This window comes from Erinaceus europaeus, chromosome 3, assembly GCF_950295315.1.
Source record: "Erinaceus europaeus chromosome 3, mEriEur2.1, whole genome shotgun sequence".
Taxonomy (NCBI): Eukaryota; Metazoa; Chordata; class Mammalia; order Eulipotyphla; family Erinaceidae; genus Erinaceus; species Erinaceus europaeus.
Genome location: NC_080164.1, coordinates 158,568,827 through 158,584,856, shown reverse-complemented (window position 1 = coordinate 158,584,856; position 16,030 = coordinate 158,568,827). Strand labels below are relative to the sequence as shown.

The 16,030-nt window shown below is 44.6% G+C and overlaps 1 protein-coding gene across 1 annotated transcript; it reads right to left on the bottom strand.

Annotated features, from left to right (window-relative positions):
• Positions 1 to 6,541: 6,541 nt before the first annotated feature.
• Positions 6,542 to 14,954, bottom strand: LOC132537566 (endogenous retrovirus group S71 member 1 Env polyprotein-like). Its single transcript, XM_060188234.1, has 2 exons — positions 14,833 to 14,954; positions 6,542 to 8,958 (listed from the first exon to the last, which is right to left on the bottom strand). Exon 2 carries the CDS (start codon positions 8,672 to 8,674, stop codon positions 6,674 to 6,676), a length of 2,001 nt encoding a protein of 666 aa, XP_060044217.1. The 5' UTR covers positions 8,675 to 8,958; positions 14,833 to 14,954; the 3' UTR covers positions 6,542 to 6,673.
• Positions 14,955 to 16,030: the final 1,076 nt, after the last annotated feature.

Below are 16,030 nucleotides of genomic sequence, written 5' to 3'. Positions count from 1 at the left end.
TTAATTAACACCCTGCACGTGAATCTCAAGGTAGGTAGAAAGAAGATAGATCAGGCAAAACAATGATTATGTAAATAGGCCATAGTGTCAGGAATGGAGGATGGAGCAGGGGGGCTGCCCGACACTTCACTTGTGATCAAATAGTTTGTAGGTCAAAATGTGACTATGTTTTGTGTTTGGGTTAAGGATTACCTTAACTGCTCCCTGTGCAATGGGTGTATCTGTTTGCTTTCTCCCTCAGTAAACAAGTTGACCCATTGAGGCTTTACCAGTGCTGACTACTTGTCTCTCTGAGCACTTTGCCCTGGGCACTCAGAGCCACCCCAGGACTCCCAGGGAGCTGCTGTGAACCTCGCTTCCACTGGGCAGGGGGTTGGGGGACCCGGAGCAACAGCCCACACACAGCAACAACTTTGCACTCTGATAGTGATATTTCATTTCAGTAGCAGCATTTGATTACAGTTTATACTTTTCCCAACACTTCTAAACCAACCTCAATGCCTCTTCAGAGATGTCAGCCTCTTGGGATGTGCAGTTATTTCTTAGTTATCTGTGTTTCAGACACTTGAATCTTTGTTCTGTCAGTTCTCTACTCCATTTCCAAAGTTACCATCATTTCAACCTATTATCTGTTCCAGTCTTAGGAGAGCGTCATCATCAGGTAGTTACTATAGCATCTTAATATACTTTTTGCTTTGTTTTTTAGTACTCCAACTACTGGTATTATAAATCATTATACTAAATACTTTTAACCAAACAGCAACAACAAAAAGTTGCTATAGCATCTTTCTCCTGAATGGTGAATATGTCTTAATTAGCAATTAACAGATAATTGCTTAGATTCTCTTGCCTGCAGATTCTTTTTTTTACTGAGATATGTAGTTAACATGTGAGTCCTTATTAATCTCTCAGCTGAACTTCAGTTCTTAGGGGTCATTGGTAAAGACCACAATAGAATATATTTTACTTTTCTCTAGTAAGAAAATAAACAGATTACTTTGGACATTACTAACAATAAAAACTGATTTCCAATGCCATTTCAGTCATCACCAACAGATATGCAAGAAGGATTGCTTGCTCTTATACCTCTAGTCTGAATTGGCTTCATCTTGATGTTTCAACCTGACTGCATGCATTTATCTCTCCCATTAAACATGCTCTTGTGTATATATACAAATAAATGCAATATTAAGAAAACTCATCATTTTAAACTTAGAAATATGAATTTCCTCAGTGATTTTCTAAGTCAAGATGAGGTTGATTAGCAGTCTTTTATAATTCCATCTACAAGTACACACCTCTCTTTCTTACTGTCTTGCCACCTAAACTATACTGTCAACTCCCTATTTTTTGTTAATAGAATATGAATTTTTGTGCTAGTAACAATTTAGTAATTACAATGCCAAATGCACTGCCTTCTTTCAACAAATGTAGGATGCATAAATGAATTGGCTGTTTTCATTAAATCATTACTAACACATTGCATAACATATCCTTCTCATAACTACACATATCTATGATATGAATTAACATGTTGTTAGTCCTCTCTTCAAATAATCTGACAAAAACTCTATTTCTTAATGCATTTTTGTCATATTCTGCAACTGCTAAATTTCATTTACTTATGTAAAATATTTCTAGTGAACTTTGGAGTCATCAGAACAATTAAATTGTGTTTGATTTAATTTAGTCCTAAGTATATTCTATTTTTTTCAAATTTTTAAGAAAATTTATAATCTCTCTGTGTTAATTCCTTATTAATTAAAAAATTTGTTTAACAAGGTCAACAAATTTGCTCTCTATAACAGATATCACAGAGTGTATTCTCTAACTTCTGTCAAAGTTCTTATGCTAATTTTATCTTGGGCACTTTTTTAAACTATATTTTTGAAATAAAAATGCAAGTATTAGAATTCTAATACATTGGCATAGTACATGGTTTAAAGTAAATGCTCAAAAATTATCATACAAAGGTCCAATTTATTTTTTCTTTGCTAGCACTTGTTATTCCCTTTGGTCTTTGTTGTTGTTTTCAGTATTTCTTAATCTCTTTTTGAGATCTCTTACTTCCTTTTTGTTATCTCTAATTTGTCATCTATCTTGCTAATTCTGTCTTCAGCCTCATTTATTCTATTCTCTCACCCCTCTACTGTTTTCTGGACTTCATCTGTTTTGGTACCCTGTTATGATACTGTTTTAGTTTATTCAACTAGTTTGTGTTCTTAGGTCAGCTATTTCAGCTTTCAGCTCTCTAACAACATTGAGATAATTAGTGTTTTCTTCCAGGGTCTCATTTGTTGTTGCTGCATTTCTGATGACAATTCTTTCAAACTCTTTACTCACTCCTGTGATTATTTTCTTAACTAGTGTTTGGATGTTGACTTCATTATTTTGTGCTTCACTCTTTGGGGCCTTTTAGCTGGACTCTTGTCCTGGTTCATTTCTCCAATATTTCTTCTTGTTGGTTTAATCATTCTACAGAGTATGTTATGAGATTTCTCTCTCAGTACTTTTCAAATTACTGATCACTCTTGCCTGGATTGACTTGTATCTAAGTAAGGTAATTAAAGGGTTCACAGTTGTGCAAATTGACAGTTGTTTGAATATTGTTTTAATCCCTGAATTGGAACACAGTGGTTTAAAAGCCTCTTTTGTTCTTTTTCTTCCCTATAGGCAATGGGTGCCTGAGGGCTTTTTAACTATTAGTAGGCTTCTCAGCTTAATCCTTCATTCCTAACGGAGAGATAAAGCAGGGTGGGGCAGATACAGTGGTTATGCAAAGAGACTCTCAAAACCCCACCCCTTGGACACTGAGGTATAGATCTTCTCCTGAATTTCCTGGTTAGTTCTCTGTCCCTTGGTGTCAGCACAGGACCTCCCCCCTGCTGTTCCAGCCTCTGAGGGCAGGAGCAATGGAGACTCACAGTTGTATTTGGTGAGTCTTAGAGGAGTCCTCTCTTCCCTTCAGCTGTCTTTTTGTTGGTGAAACAGACTGGGTGTCATGTCTCAACTGGTAAACTGCCAGACTGTTACCAGCCACTTAATCTCTCCCTAGTCTCCTTTCTGTCCAGAAACCACATGTATTTGCACACATTGGTGATTTGGTGGGTTCTTGAAGTCATTCTAGTCTTGTCTTGTTGAGGTCCCAGATGATCTCCTTTTTCTGTTTCTCCTATTGGATATGATCAGTAAATCCTATGAGTTTTTCTCCCCTTCTATTTTTTTAAAATTTAACACCTGCCTTTCAGTGCTGGCGAAAACATTTTAAATTTATATATTTATCTTCTAAATGGATTTTCCAGGATAGGACAATAGAGTTGAGGGTCCCACATAGTTCTTCATAAAATCTAATTGATAATCAGGTACAATTACTGCAGGAAAAAATTTACATAGTGAAAAATATATATGTAACCAAAGAGATGGCTTGGGTTAAATAAATTTGTTGTGGCAAAGCGGGGCTGTTATATTTTTTATGTAAAGCCTTCACTTTTTATCTTAATTTTTTTATTGGGGGATCAATGGTTTACAGTTGACAGTGAAGTACAATAGTTTGTATATGCATAACATTTCCACATAATAATACAATCCCCACTGGGACTTCTGCCATCCTGTTGCAGCACCTGAACCCTCCCCTCAACCCACCCCAGAGTCTGTTACTTTGGTGCAATACACCAACTCCAGTCCAAGTTCTGCCTAGTGTATTTTTTTTTTCTGATCTTGTTTTTCAACTTCTGTCTATGAGTATCTTTAGCTCTATTTAAGGTTCTAGAAATGGTATTTCTGATGTCATTTTCTTATCTACTCCTATATTTTACATTATTATAAAACTTTTACTGTATTTCTCCACCTATCTCTTGCACATTTTAGTTATTTATTTCTTTTTTCTTCTATTTTTTTTCCTTTTTTTTTCACATACATAATGCCACTGTTCCTGGAGGACTTCCTCTGTCTCATTTCCTTGTAATTCCAAATAGAGAAAGGAAGAGAAATATAGAAAGAAAAGTAGATCTGCCACAGCACTTCTTTTTAATTTTTTTATTATATTTATTTATTGGATAGAGACAGCCAGAAATCCAGAGGGGGAGGGGGTGACAGACAGGGAAAAATAGACAGAGAGGTACCTTCAGCCCTGTTCCACCACTCATAAAGCTGTCTTCCTGCCCCGCACGCTATAATAGGTGCACTCAACCATATATGCCACCACTAGATCCTTGCAGCCACGCTTTTCTATCATTAATGAAGCTCTCTCTGATGCAGTTCATAGTGCTTCCATTTTGAACCCAGGTCCTTACACATGGTAAAGTTATCTATCTGTTAAATGAGTAGTCTCCCAGTCCCTTGGATGTGTTTTAAATGACTATTTGTCTTATTTTACTTGTCATCTTTCTAGCATATGTATCTTCCCAAGAGAGTGGAAAGTTAGGAATCCTACTTCCTATACCATTGTAATTTAAAGTCAAAACCACAGAGAAGTTCACAAAGACTTCATTTAGGGACAGCAGTTCTTTGGTCTTCACGTGAGAGTATGCCTTCTAATTATTATCGGTGATGTTGTGTATAAAAATATACATTGAACTTTTTTAAATGAATATTGTTCAGATAGTTTAAATAGTTCAGCTGGAAAAGCGCAGAAGTTAAAAACCTGAGGTTTGATTCCCAGTGACATATTTTTCCAGTCAGTGGATTGAGTAAAGAAAAACTGACCTCCCTAATGTGTGTGACCCTCATCCCATCAACTGAAAGTCTGAAGTGAAAGAAAAAAGTCTCTCCTAGGGGTGATTAGGGAAATCCTCCTACTTAACTACTTTGACCTGGGACATCAGTCTTTATTGTCTCATAGTCTTTGCCAACTTGAAACTCAAACTGAAACTGTCTCCTCATGCATCTTAAATAAATTGGCTTTTGCTCTGGAGTTTATACCAAGGATTCTTTAAGTTTTCAGGCCTTCAAGTTCAGGCTAAAACTACACCATTAGCTATCCTGGGTCTTCAAGGCTATATGCAGATCTTGGGACTTGATAAACTGTATAACTACTTCTAATTTCTTAGAATTAATCTCTCTCTACATACATGCATATTATTTGTTTGTAAAATAATGACTGATGGCAGTTGTAGACACCATAATGGTTATGCAAAGAGACTCTCATGCCTGAGGCTCCAAAGTCCCAGGTTCAGTCTTCAGTATCACCATAAGCCAGAGCTGATCAGAGGGGGGGGGGACTACATATTACACCAACTGACAAAACTACTATAAGGATTTATATTTTATTCCAATAGAAATATGACTATAAACTCTTGACCTCCCTGTTTTAAGAACAGTTACTTTACAAAACATAATTCTCAATCCTTTTTCTCTTTGAAACATATATCTTCTACAACCCAGAAATCCCTCCTCTAGGACCTGGGAATTATGCATTTGCAATGTAAAGATTCAGGAAAATAACTCTGAAGTCACCCAGTGCCTGAGGGAGGAAAACAAGCTTAACTTTAGTAGATAGTCTGTCTTCAGTATGCTAAGCTACTTCCTGCCTTAGAGACAGGAAATGTTTGTCTCTCACAGTCTTTTTAGCAAACTCAGATGTTTTAGTCACATTGACCAGCCTCTGTTAATTAATGTCCTTCAGTACAATTCCTTTAACACCTCTCAGCAACTATCCTTTTGTTGTTGTTGTTGGAAGTTAAGCCTCATTTACACTAAGTTCTTCCCCACCTACTATAGGAATCTGAATAAAAGTTGTCTTACGATTTTAAATCAATTTTTAATATGTCTTGCAAAAATCAGTGATAAATTTATCGTTTCCATAGCTTGATCATTTTATAGAATTGACCTTGAAAATGTGAGTAGGGACAAAAAAGGTAATACAAATTGATTTAAGTATTTGTTTCCAGGCTTGTTCAATGCAGGGGGCACACTTTTATTTTTTCAATGATCCCACAGTTATAGCTGGCTATGGTGTTTGTAGTAATAGTAGCAATCAATAGTGGTAGTAAAAATAGAAAACATTTAGTGACTGCCCTGGGTCAGAAACTATTTAAATATTTTACATATTGTTAAAGAGCGAAATCAAACCACCATCCACTGCAAGGAAGCAAAAGATGTTTATTCACGAATTGCAATCCGGGCCGAGATGGTGACTGGTGTCAGTCTACCAAGCTCGACCCTGAACAAAGCTCAAACCATACAATTTATAGGAATTCAGACTACACTCAGGGAGGGGGAACACATCACCTTATCTGCCTATATCCAATCATTTCAAACTTAGCAAAAGCCTGATCCATTCAGAGCAAAGCATGGGCTATTTCTAAACATCACACCAGACCAATAGGTCATTGCCAAAGTGGGGGTCACCACATTTTCTTGTTCTTTATTGGGACCACCGACCATCTGTTTGCAATCTATCAGGTCATCATTTGTCAGGCCATTTTTAACTGTCTGGTAACAGTATTCTGTTGCAGAGGTCATGATGAGTCCTGCTCGCTGCAGGGTCTGTCAAAATAATTGATGGCCTCTCAGGTTCTGTCGAGGGGAAAGGGGCAAGGAGTTTTCCACCTCACTGGTCAGGAAGGCAAAAAGCAACTATATTTAAACTATTCTTAAAACTCAAACTTAAAAAGCAACTATAACTATTTTAGAGTTACTGCCTCTAACATTCCCCACTAGTCTTAGCTGGGAATCAAATCCTTGATTCATCTTCTTCTTCTTCTTCTTCTTCTTCTGAGCTATATTGCTCCTCGACATACTGAGACTCCAGGAGCATAACCTTCTCAGTTCTCCTTTTAATCAAGGAGATCAAAGACCTCCATAGACAAGGCCCCAGGGTAAGAAGTAGAAGTAGGGTGATCAGAGGCCCTGCCAGGGAACTAATTAGTGTTTTTAACCAAGAGGGCCAAGAAAATAGATTTGCGAACCAGCTGTCCTCGCTCAGGTCCCTTAGACGGTTATCTCTATCTTCTATTCTTTTCTTGACCTCACTTAAAGTTTTCTTCACCATTCCGGAGTGGTTGGCATAAAAGCAACAGGCCTCATTCAGGGCCACACATAACCCACCCTGTTTCATGAATAACAAATCAAGTCCCCTACGATTTTGCAGGACCACCTCGGCCAACGAAGATAGGGACCCTTCGAGAGATTCAATAGTGCCCTCTAGTGTGGCCATATCTTGATTGATCTGCTGATCTAACTGTACTAGAGTAGTCTCCTTAGCTAGGGCTGCAGCTCCCATTGCCGCTGTCCCTGCTATGGCTGTCCCCACGAGTATAGGAACTACTATCGGGACACGTTTCCGTCTTATTGGTCCGAGGTAGTCTGTTCCTTGCCGTTCAAGGTGAGCCCACCCTTCTTCGCCATGGGAATAGTATACATGGGGCAGGATATGGGCCAAAACACAGAGGTCCTCTTTGGTCATTCCGTAGGGGGTGATGCAGGGGGTCATGCCCGAAGTACAGGCCCACCAAGTCCCCTCAGGGGCTTTGAGGAGGGTCGCCCACTCTTGAGTCTTACTAACTTTAATGGTTAGGTTGCAATTTCCCCTATACGGGGAGGATTCCAATTTATAGTTGGCTGTGATAATACAAGTTCCTGTTCCCTGGATATCTCCCAGTGTCATGTGGGGCTGTACTCCCCACTTACATTCTGGGCCCTTAGAGTTGCTAGAGGATAGAGCCAGCTTCCTTATGTCTCCCTTCTGGCTACCTATTCCTGCAGAGGCAGCCACACCTATGTAATAAGGAGGCTCAGGGTGTAAACACAGCCAGCAGTTTCTGGTTATGTTAGGGTCAGACTCATTCAAAAGGTAATACATTAATTCTACAGTTTTCACTAGTGGCTTCACCCTGGGGTGCAAAGGTTCTGCGTCAGTCAGTTTAGTGCCACTTGGTGCAATGTCAGTCTGATCCCCATTAGTCTCATTCTCTCCACCCATCCGTAGAGAGGGGGAGAGAGTAGGTCGGGGGTCTTCTCCTAAAATGATGGGTCTCAAGGGCCCAATAGGATTCTGAGTCCATGGCAGCATCCGCAGTTGAATAGTGAATAATGTCCCAAAGTCCTTTTCAGAAAAAGGAATCTTAATGCCCCACATTCTCCCTCTCATCCATGAATCAGTCTCATTCCAAGTTTTGACCGTCACCTCCACAGGGTTACAGTCTCCAATATAGCAAGTACCTGGTTCGGTCGGGCCACCTGGTCGAATCACTCTTGTGACTTTCAGGTGCTTATCACCATCCCTCCCTGGAGATGCTGTCAGACATTCCCCCCACAACCCACAGAAAAAATATGGTTCTCCTCTGCAGTTGGTGGGGCTGTCTTCTTTGGGACATACATAATAGGGTCTGTCCCAAAGGCGAGCCTCCAGGTCAATGGAGCCACACCCCCCATCTATAGTAGTCCCTCCGGTTGCAGTCTGGCCGGCATAGATTACCCTGGTCCAGTTGGCATCAAATAGATCACACAGATCAAGAGTGAATATAGGCTGCCCGGCAGTTAGTTGGTTGGCGACCATCTTTCCCTCTTTGTTTTTCAGCTCCCATACATACAGAGAGGACACTCGGGGGTGGGAGGCATGTGAGCTTGGGCAGTGGCAGAGGTAAAACAGAAGTGCACCAGGCAAAACACACACACAAGTTAGCAGGAGACCAAGCGGACCTTCATTGGGTCTGGGGTGGCTACGGCACACCATTTCCTCAGATTCTCTATTTCCGGGGGGTCCGCCACAAATTTCTTCAGGCGAGTATGATGAATCCAGTGTCGTTTCCCGGCAACCTTAGCAGCAGTTGGCGTACTCAGAATCACGGTGTATGGTCCTTCCCACCGGGCTTCGAGATGGTCAGGATGCAGCTTCTTCACCAGTACGGAATCACCAGGCTCGAACAAGGGGACTTGGCCTCGGCTTTCCTCCCTCCGGGTCCCAGGCTTTTCGTCCCGGACGGCGGCTCTGGCTTTTCCTCGCACCACCTGCAAGGCCTATAGGGACTTGAGGAGTCTGCCCCGTGACACTTCGGCCAATTTTTCAGTCTCAACCCGGGGCACCAAGGTTGGCAGTTTACCATACACAATCTCAAATGGAGTAAATCCAGACACGTATGGGGTATTCCTGCTTTTAAGCAAAGCAAAGGGTAAAAGGGAAATCCAGTCCCCGCCAGTCTCTATTTTTAACTTGGTTAAGCTTTCCTTAATAGTCCTATTCATTCTTTCTACTTGCCCCGAACTCTGGGGGCGGTAAATGCAATGTAATTTCCATTTAATTTTTAAAATTTCTGCCAATTGTTGGGTGACCTTGGCAATGAATACCGGGCCATTATCCGACCCCAGTGAATAAGGGAGCCCAAGCCTGGGGATAATTTCAAAGACCAGTTGTTTCACTACTACCTGGGAAGTCTCTTTCTTAGTGGGGAAGGCTTCGGTCCACCCTGAAAAGGTATCTACCATGACTAAGAGATACTTATATCCTCCTTGAGCCACAGGCATCTCAGTGAAGTCCAATTCCCAGTGTTCTCCAGGTTCCCCCCCCCCCCGCCACCTGGTTCCTGGTCCTTTCACTTGTACTGGGTTAGCGTTGACTCTGGCACACGTTGCACAGCGACCTTCCACACTCTGGGAGATCCTGTGCAAACCAATTATCAAATAAAATTTACTGATCAGTTCAGCTAATTTGTTTCCCCCAAAATGGGTACCTTGGTGCGTTTGAGAGACCACCTGTCTTCCCAGTGGCTGGGGTAATAGAATCCTATCATCCGGGAGGACGATCCATCCTTCCTCATTTAATCTCCCCCCCAGTCTCCGGCTCATCTCCTCTTCCTGTTTCGAGTACACTGGTTTCTGTCCTTTTGTCACTTCTCCTGGTATAGGGGTAGCCACCACCAGTTGGGCCGTGGTCCCCACTAGTCTTTGGGCCGCTTCCCTAGCTGTCTGGTCTGCCAACCGATTGCCTCGCGAGACTTCTGAGTCATCCTTCTGGTGTCCCTTACAGTGGATGACAGCAACCCTCTCTGGCCCCCAAACAGCTGCTAGCAGGGCCAGTATCTCCTGAGCATGCTTGATAGCTTTTCCCCCAGCCGTCAGCAGTCCTCTCTCTTGATATAGTGCCCCATGGACATGGACGGTGGCAAAAGCATACCTGCTGTCGGTGTACACATTTATCTTTTTCCCTGCTCCCCACTTGAGTGCTTGAATGAGTGCTATCAGCTCCGCCTTTTGGGCTGATGTCCCTTGTGGCAAGGATGCAGCCCACAAGACCTCCCAGCTGGTGACCACCGTGGCACCTGCATACCGTACGCCGTCTTCCACAAAGCTGCTCCCATCCGTGTAGAGGGTTTCCTGTGCGTCTGGTAGCGGGACGTCCGTCAGGTCAGCTCTCAATGAGGTCAGGGCTTCCAAGATTTCTCCACAGTCATGGGTGGCGTCTTCCTCTGGGTTGGGGAGCAAGGTAGCTGGATTTAAGCCTGCAGTCTGTTTGAAAGTAATGCGGGGTGGGTCCAACAACAGTACCTGATAATGGGTGACCCGAGAATTGGTCATCCATCGGTCCGGAGGGGAGCGAAGTAAGCTGGCAAGATTGTGGGCTGTGGTGATTTCTAGGGTCTGCCCAAAAGTTAGTTTGGTAGTCTCTTTCACCAGTAGGGCGGCTGCTGCCACTGTCCTCAGACATCCAGGCCATCCGGCCGCTACTGGGTCCAGTCGTTTAGACAGGTAGGCGACAGGCTTCTTCCAGGGCCACAGGGTTTGAGTGAGTACTCCCTTAGCCACACTAGCACTTTCTGCTACAAACAGCTGGAACGGTTTGTTCAGGTCTGGGAGACCTAGAGCTGGGGCACTTACCAGGGACTCCTTCAGTGCCTGGAAAGCCCTTTCCTCCATCTCAGTCCATTTCAAAGGAGTGTCGCCCCCTCCAGTGGCGGTGTAGAGGGGCTTTGCTAGTTCAGCGAACCCTGGGATCCATAGCCTACAGTGGCCTACCGCTCCCAGGAATTCCCGGACCTGTCTCTTGGTAGTGGGGGTCGGGATCTTTAGGATAGCCTGGACTCTTCCCTCAGACAGGGCCCTTCGTCCTTCTTTAATTTGGTAGCCCAGGTAGGTTACTTCTTGGGTACACAGCTGAACCTTTTTGGCCGATACCCGGTACCCCAAGTTCCCCAGTACCTCGAGTAGGTCTCTGGTTGCCATTTCGCAATCCTCTCGAGATAAGGCAGCGATCAGCAGATCGTCCACATATTGTATGAGGCTGCACTCAGGGTGCTCACTTCGGAAGGTCAGTAGGTCCTTGCTTAGGGCTTCATCAAACAAGGTCGGAGAGTTTTTAAAACCTTGGGGAAGTCGGGTCCAAGTTAGTTGTCCTGACTCACCTTCCTCGGGGTCTGTCCATTCAAAGGCAAAGATAGGTTGGCTCTGTGGGGCCAAGGGGAGGCTGAAAAAGGCATCTTTCAAATCTAGGACGCTATACCAGGTTCGATCAGGCGACAGTAGACTGAGGAGAGTATAAGGGTTGGGAACTGTGGGATGAATGGTCTCTACCCTCTTATTTACCTCTCGCAGATCTTGCACTGGTCTGAAGTCGTTCGTTCCAGGCTTTTGGACCAGGAGAAGGGGTGTATTCCAGGCTGACTTGCAGGGCACCAAGATACCAGCCTCTTTTAGGCGTCTAATATGGTTCCTGATACCATGCTGGGCTTCCCGACTCATGGGATACTGCCGGACTCGGACTGGGGTGGCAGTGCTGACCAATTGGACTATTATGGGGGTCACATGTTTAGCCAACCCTGGGGGGTTGGTCTCGGCCCAAACTCTTGGAATCTCCCGCTTCCACCTTGTTAATAAGTCCGGGTTGCCTACATTCTGTGGTGCTTCATAGAGACGATATTCCTCCCTTACCGGCATGGTGAGCAAAATTCGGCCACCTGCTTGTACTATTGGTCCTTCATTTGTCTCAAAGGAAATGGTGGCCTGTAGCTTATGAAGGAGATCCCTACCCAATAGTGGCTCAGGGCACTCGGGTATCACCAGGAAAGAGTGAGTAATAGTCTTCAGGCCAGGGCCAGCGACTCTTCCTATGGACTTTGGATAACTCCTTGCTTCCCCAGTGGCTCCTATAATCTTAACCTTATCTCTTCCAGTGGGTCCAATTGGTTGTTGAAGTACTGAGTGGGTGGCCCCGGTATCCACCAAAAAATTAATTACTTTCCCCCCTACCGCGAGTTTTACCCTAGGCTCCCGGGGGCTGGAGGAGCCCTGACTTCCTCAATCTAAAACTAAGAGGGGGGCTTCCTTCCCCATTCTCTTTCCTTCCTCTTCTTTTCTTTTTGGACATTCTTTCCTCCAGTGCCCTTCTTCCTTGCATAGGGCACACTGAGTCTTTCTCAGTCCTCTCAGGGGTTTATCTTTTCCCTTCATCTGCCCTTTTTCTCTCACATACCTCCCTCTTTCCTCTCTATTTCCTATTTCCCTAGCCAAAAGGACCTGTGCCATCTTCTTATTCAGTTCCAGAGTGGCTTTCACAGGGTCCTCTCTATTATCAAAAACCTTCTGTGCTACAGCCAACAGCTCCGAGAGAGATTTCCCCTCAAAACCCTCTAACTTCTGCAACTTCTTCCTAATATCTGGGGCGGATTGGGCCACAAACTGGAGGGCGACTGCCTGCACATTCTCAGGGGCTTTGGGATCTATGGGCGTCCAGGTTCGATATACCTGGTACAACCTCTCCAAGAAGGCAGTCGGACTCTCGTCTGCACCCTGCTTACACTCGGTCACCTTAGACAGATTGGTGGGTTTCCGACCCGCAGCCCGGATACCCCTTAATAGAGTCTGGCGGTACCTGGTGAGGGCCTCATACCCGGTGCTTGTGTTGGGGTCCCACTTAGGTCGGGATTGGGGGAACACCTCCTCCACCACGTCCTGGTCAGTGGGAGGCTCTCCCTTTTTATCCCGGACCTGCTTCTTTCCCTCGATTTTAATTCTCTCCCTTTCTTCTAGAGTGAATAGGGTACTCAGCAGCTGCTGACAATCATCCCAAGTAGGTTGATGAGTGTAAAAAACTGACTCAAGTAGAGTTGCCACCCCTTCTGGGTCTACAGAGAAAGGAGGGTTTTGATTCTTCCAATTATACAAGTCAGAAGTGCTAAACGGGACATAAGTTCGGAGGGGCCGTCCTGACGTATCTAATTCCCCCACCTCCCGTAAAGGAAAAGTCCCGACTGGTGTGGACTCTGACCCAAACATAGTTCCTGCTCTGGTATGAGGTGGGCTCAGGACTCCTGATGGCAACCCAGAAGTGGAATCGGGTTCAGGAGCGGTAGCCCCTGAAGTGCCAGCATACGGTGGAGGGTTCTCATCCCTCCTCTTTTTCAGTCGTATGGGGGATTCGGGCTTAGTGGGGAGGACAGGAGGAGCTGTAGGCCTCCTAGGGAATCTATCCCCCTTCGTGCCCTTGATCACCAACACTCTCGACCTGCTTTTGACCTTTTTTCCTTTGGAGTCGCCCTGACACTCCCGCAGATACCTTGGTTTATCATTAGCAATACTCATCCAGATCTCAATATATGGCATTTGGTCAGGGTGCCCGGGATTCCCAAAGATCACATCGTGCACTGCCGTGCACTTTCCCAGGTCGAGACTTCCCGTCTCAGGCCAGCCAACCTCAAAGGCTGGCCATTCCCTTTCACAGAACTTCCTCAGTGTGAAGGCGTCCACCTGGGCTCCAAACCCAGCAGCTCTCCTGGAAAAATCTGAAAAATTTTTAGTCAAGCATTCAAGGGGGGTTAGCGAGCTGGTTTTGGACTGACTCTGTCCCATCTCCTCGTCAAAGTGGAAAAGAAGGGAGACAAACACTGCAACAAGAATCACAGCAATTAGACCAAAGATTCCTCTCACTCTTCCTTGTACTTGCTGGCCAGCACACCATACACTCTCACACGTTCTCTCACTCTCAACCGTTTTTCCTGCTAACCCAAAGGGTGTCCACCTGGGACTTTCTCCCTTAACTAGACTGCGTGGAGCTTCTATAAATGAGGACTCCAGTTTTCCTACCCAAGAATTCCTTATTATTATTATTTTTGAAGCCTATTGGTGTCTGGACACAGAAAGACAGCTGACACAGAAAGAGACAAACAGTGGGTGTTGGAAAAAGAACTGACATCCGATGGATGCCAGACAATCAACTATGCTCGCCTGGCCGGGCCCCTCGCGGGACCTTAAGGAGTCTTAGCTTAGGAGTAGCCGTATAAACCCCGGCCTCGGTCTCAGCAGGCTGAGAGTCTCCACTTAGCTGAAACGACTCCACGGACATGCAGGTTGGAGCCCAATCAAGCCCCGTAGTCTTTCGACCGTGAGGCATGCAACAGGCACACTAGCATTCACATCAAACCATTCATCCAGTCAAGGGAGGGCGATTACCTTTCCGGCCATCACTACTAAGGCATCACAGGTTAGGCCTTCAGGAGTCACCAGAGAGTAGCTCCGGCCAGACCCGTCAGTTGCACTAACAAGGTCAACCTTTTCGCGAATCGCCAAAGAGGAGAGAAGACAGACACAACAAATGGCCACAAAAGACAGAACTAATATCCTGGGCTGTCGGACCCTATTTCAGATCCTTAGGGTGTGGACCCTGTTTCAGATCCAGTTATCACCCAACCCTGGGCTGTCGGACCCTGTTTCAGATCCTTAGGGTGCGGACCCTGTTTCAGATCCAGTTATCACCCAACCCAAGCAGCCTGGAAGTCGTCACTTCCCAGCGCTGCAGTCTGGGATTTCAATGTGGCGTCCCGCAATCCACAGACCCAGGCCCCGCGGGGACACACAAGCACACAAATGAAACGGTACCGTGCACAAAAATCAGGCCTGACTTACCGGCGCCGGGCAAAAGCTTCCAAGGTTTTTCCTAGGATCCGGACCCAGGATGGGGTGTCCTCAGGAGCCTCCGTCTGAGGATATCTCGCTGGGGCCTCCAAATGTTAAAGAGCGAAATCAAACCACCATCCACTGCAAGGAAGCAAAAGATGTTTATTCACGAATTGCAATCCGGGCCGAGATGGTGACTGGTGTCAGTCTACCAAGCTCGACCCTGAACAAAGCTCAAACCATACAATTTATAGGAATTCAGACTACACTCAGGGAGGGGGAACACATCACCTTATCTGCCTATATCCAATCATTTCAAACTTAGCAAAAGCCTGATCCATTCAGAGCAAAGCATGGGCTATTTCTAAACATCACACCAGACCAATAGGTCATTGCCAAAGTGGGGGTCACCACATTTTCTTGTTCTTTATTGGGACCACCGACCATCTGTTTGCAATCTATCAGGTCATCATTTGTCAGGCCATTTTTAACTGTCTGGTAACAGTATTCTGTTGCAGAGGTCATGATGAGTCCTGCTCGCTGCAGGGTCTGTCAAAATAATTGATGGCCTCTCAGGTTCTGTCGAGGGGAAAGGGGCAAGGAATTTTCCACCTCACTTGTCAGGAAGGCAAAAAGCAACTATATTTAAACTATTCTTAAAACTCAAACTTAAAAAGCAACTATAACTATTTTAGAGTTACTGCCTCTAACACATATATAATTAAATAAGTTAGTGAGCCAGCATTACAGACTCCATCTTGCTCTATCACACACACACACACACACACACACACACACACACACATGCCTCTTACAATTTTCTCACTCCTTTATGTAAGTGCCTGCCATGTCATGAAGTATACTGATTAGCACTGTATCAACTTATTCTTTGCCTTGTCTCCTAGTGCCAGGTAAAAGTAAAGTAGGCACAGGCCATTTAGGAAAGATATTTTTAAATTTTTTTTTCTTTTTTCTTTCTTTATTTCCTTTTGTTGCCCTTTTTGTTTTATTGTTGTAGTTATTATTGATGTTGTTGTTGTTGGATAGGAAAGAGAGAAATGGAGAGAGGAAGGGAAGACAGAGAGGGGGAGAGGAAGACAGACACCTGCAGACCTGCTTCACCGCTTGTGAAGTGACTCCCCTGCAGCAAGGGAGCTGGGGGCTTGAACCCTGGATCCTTATGCCAGTCCTTGTGCTTGGCACCATC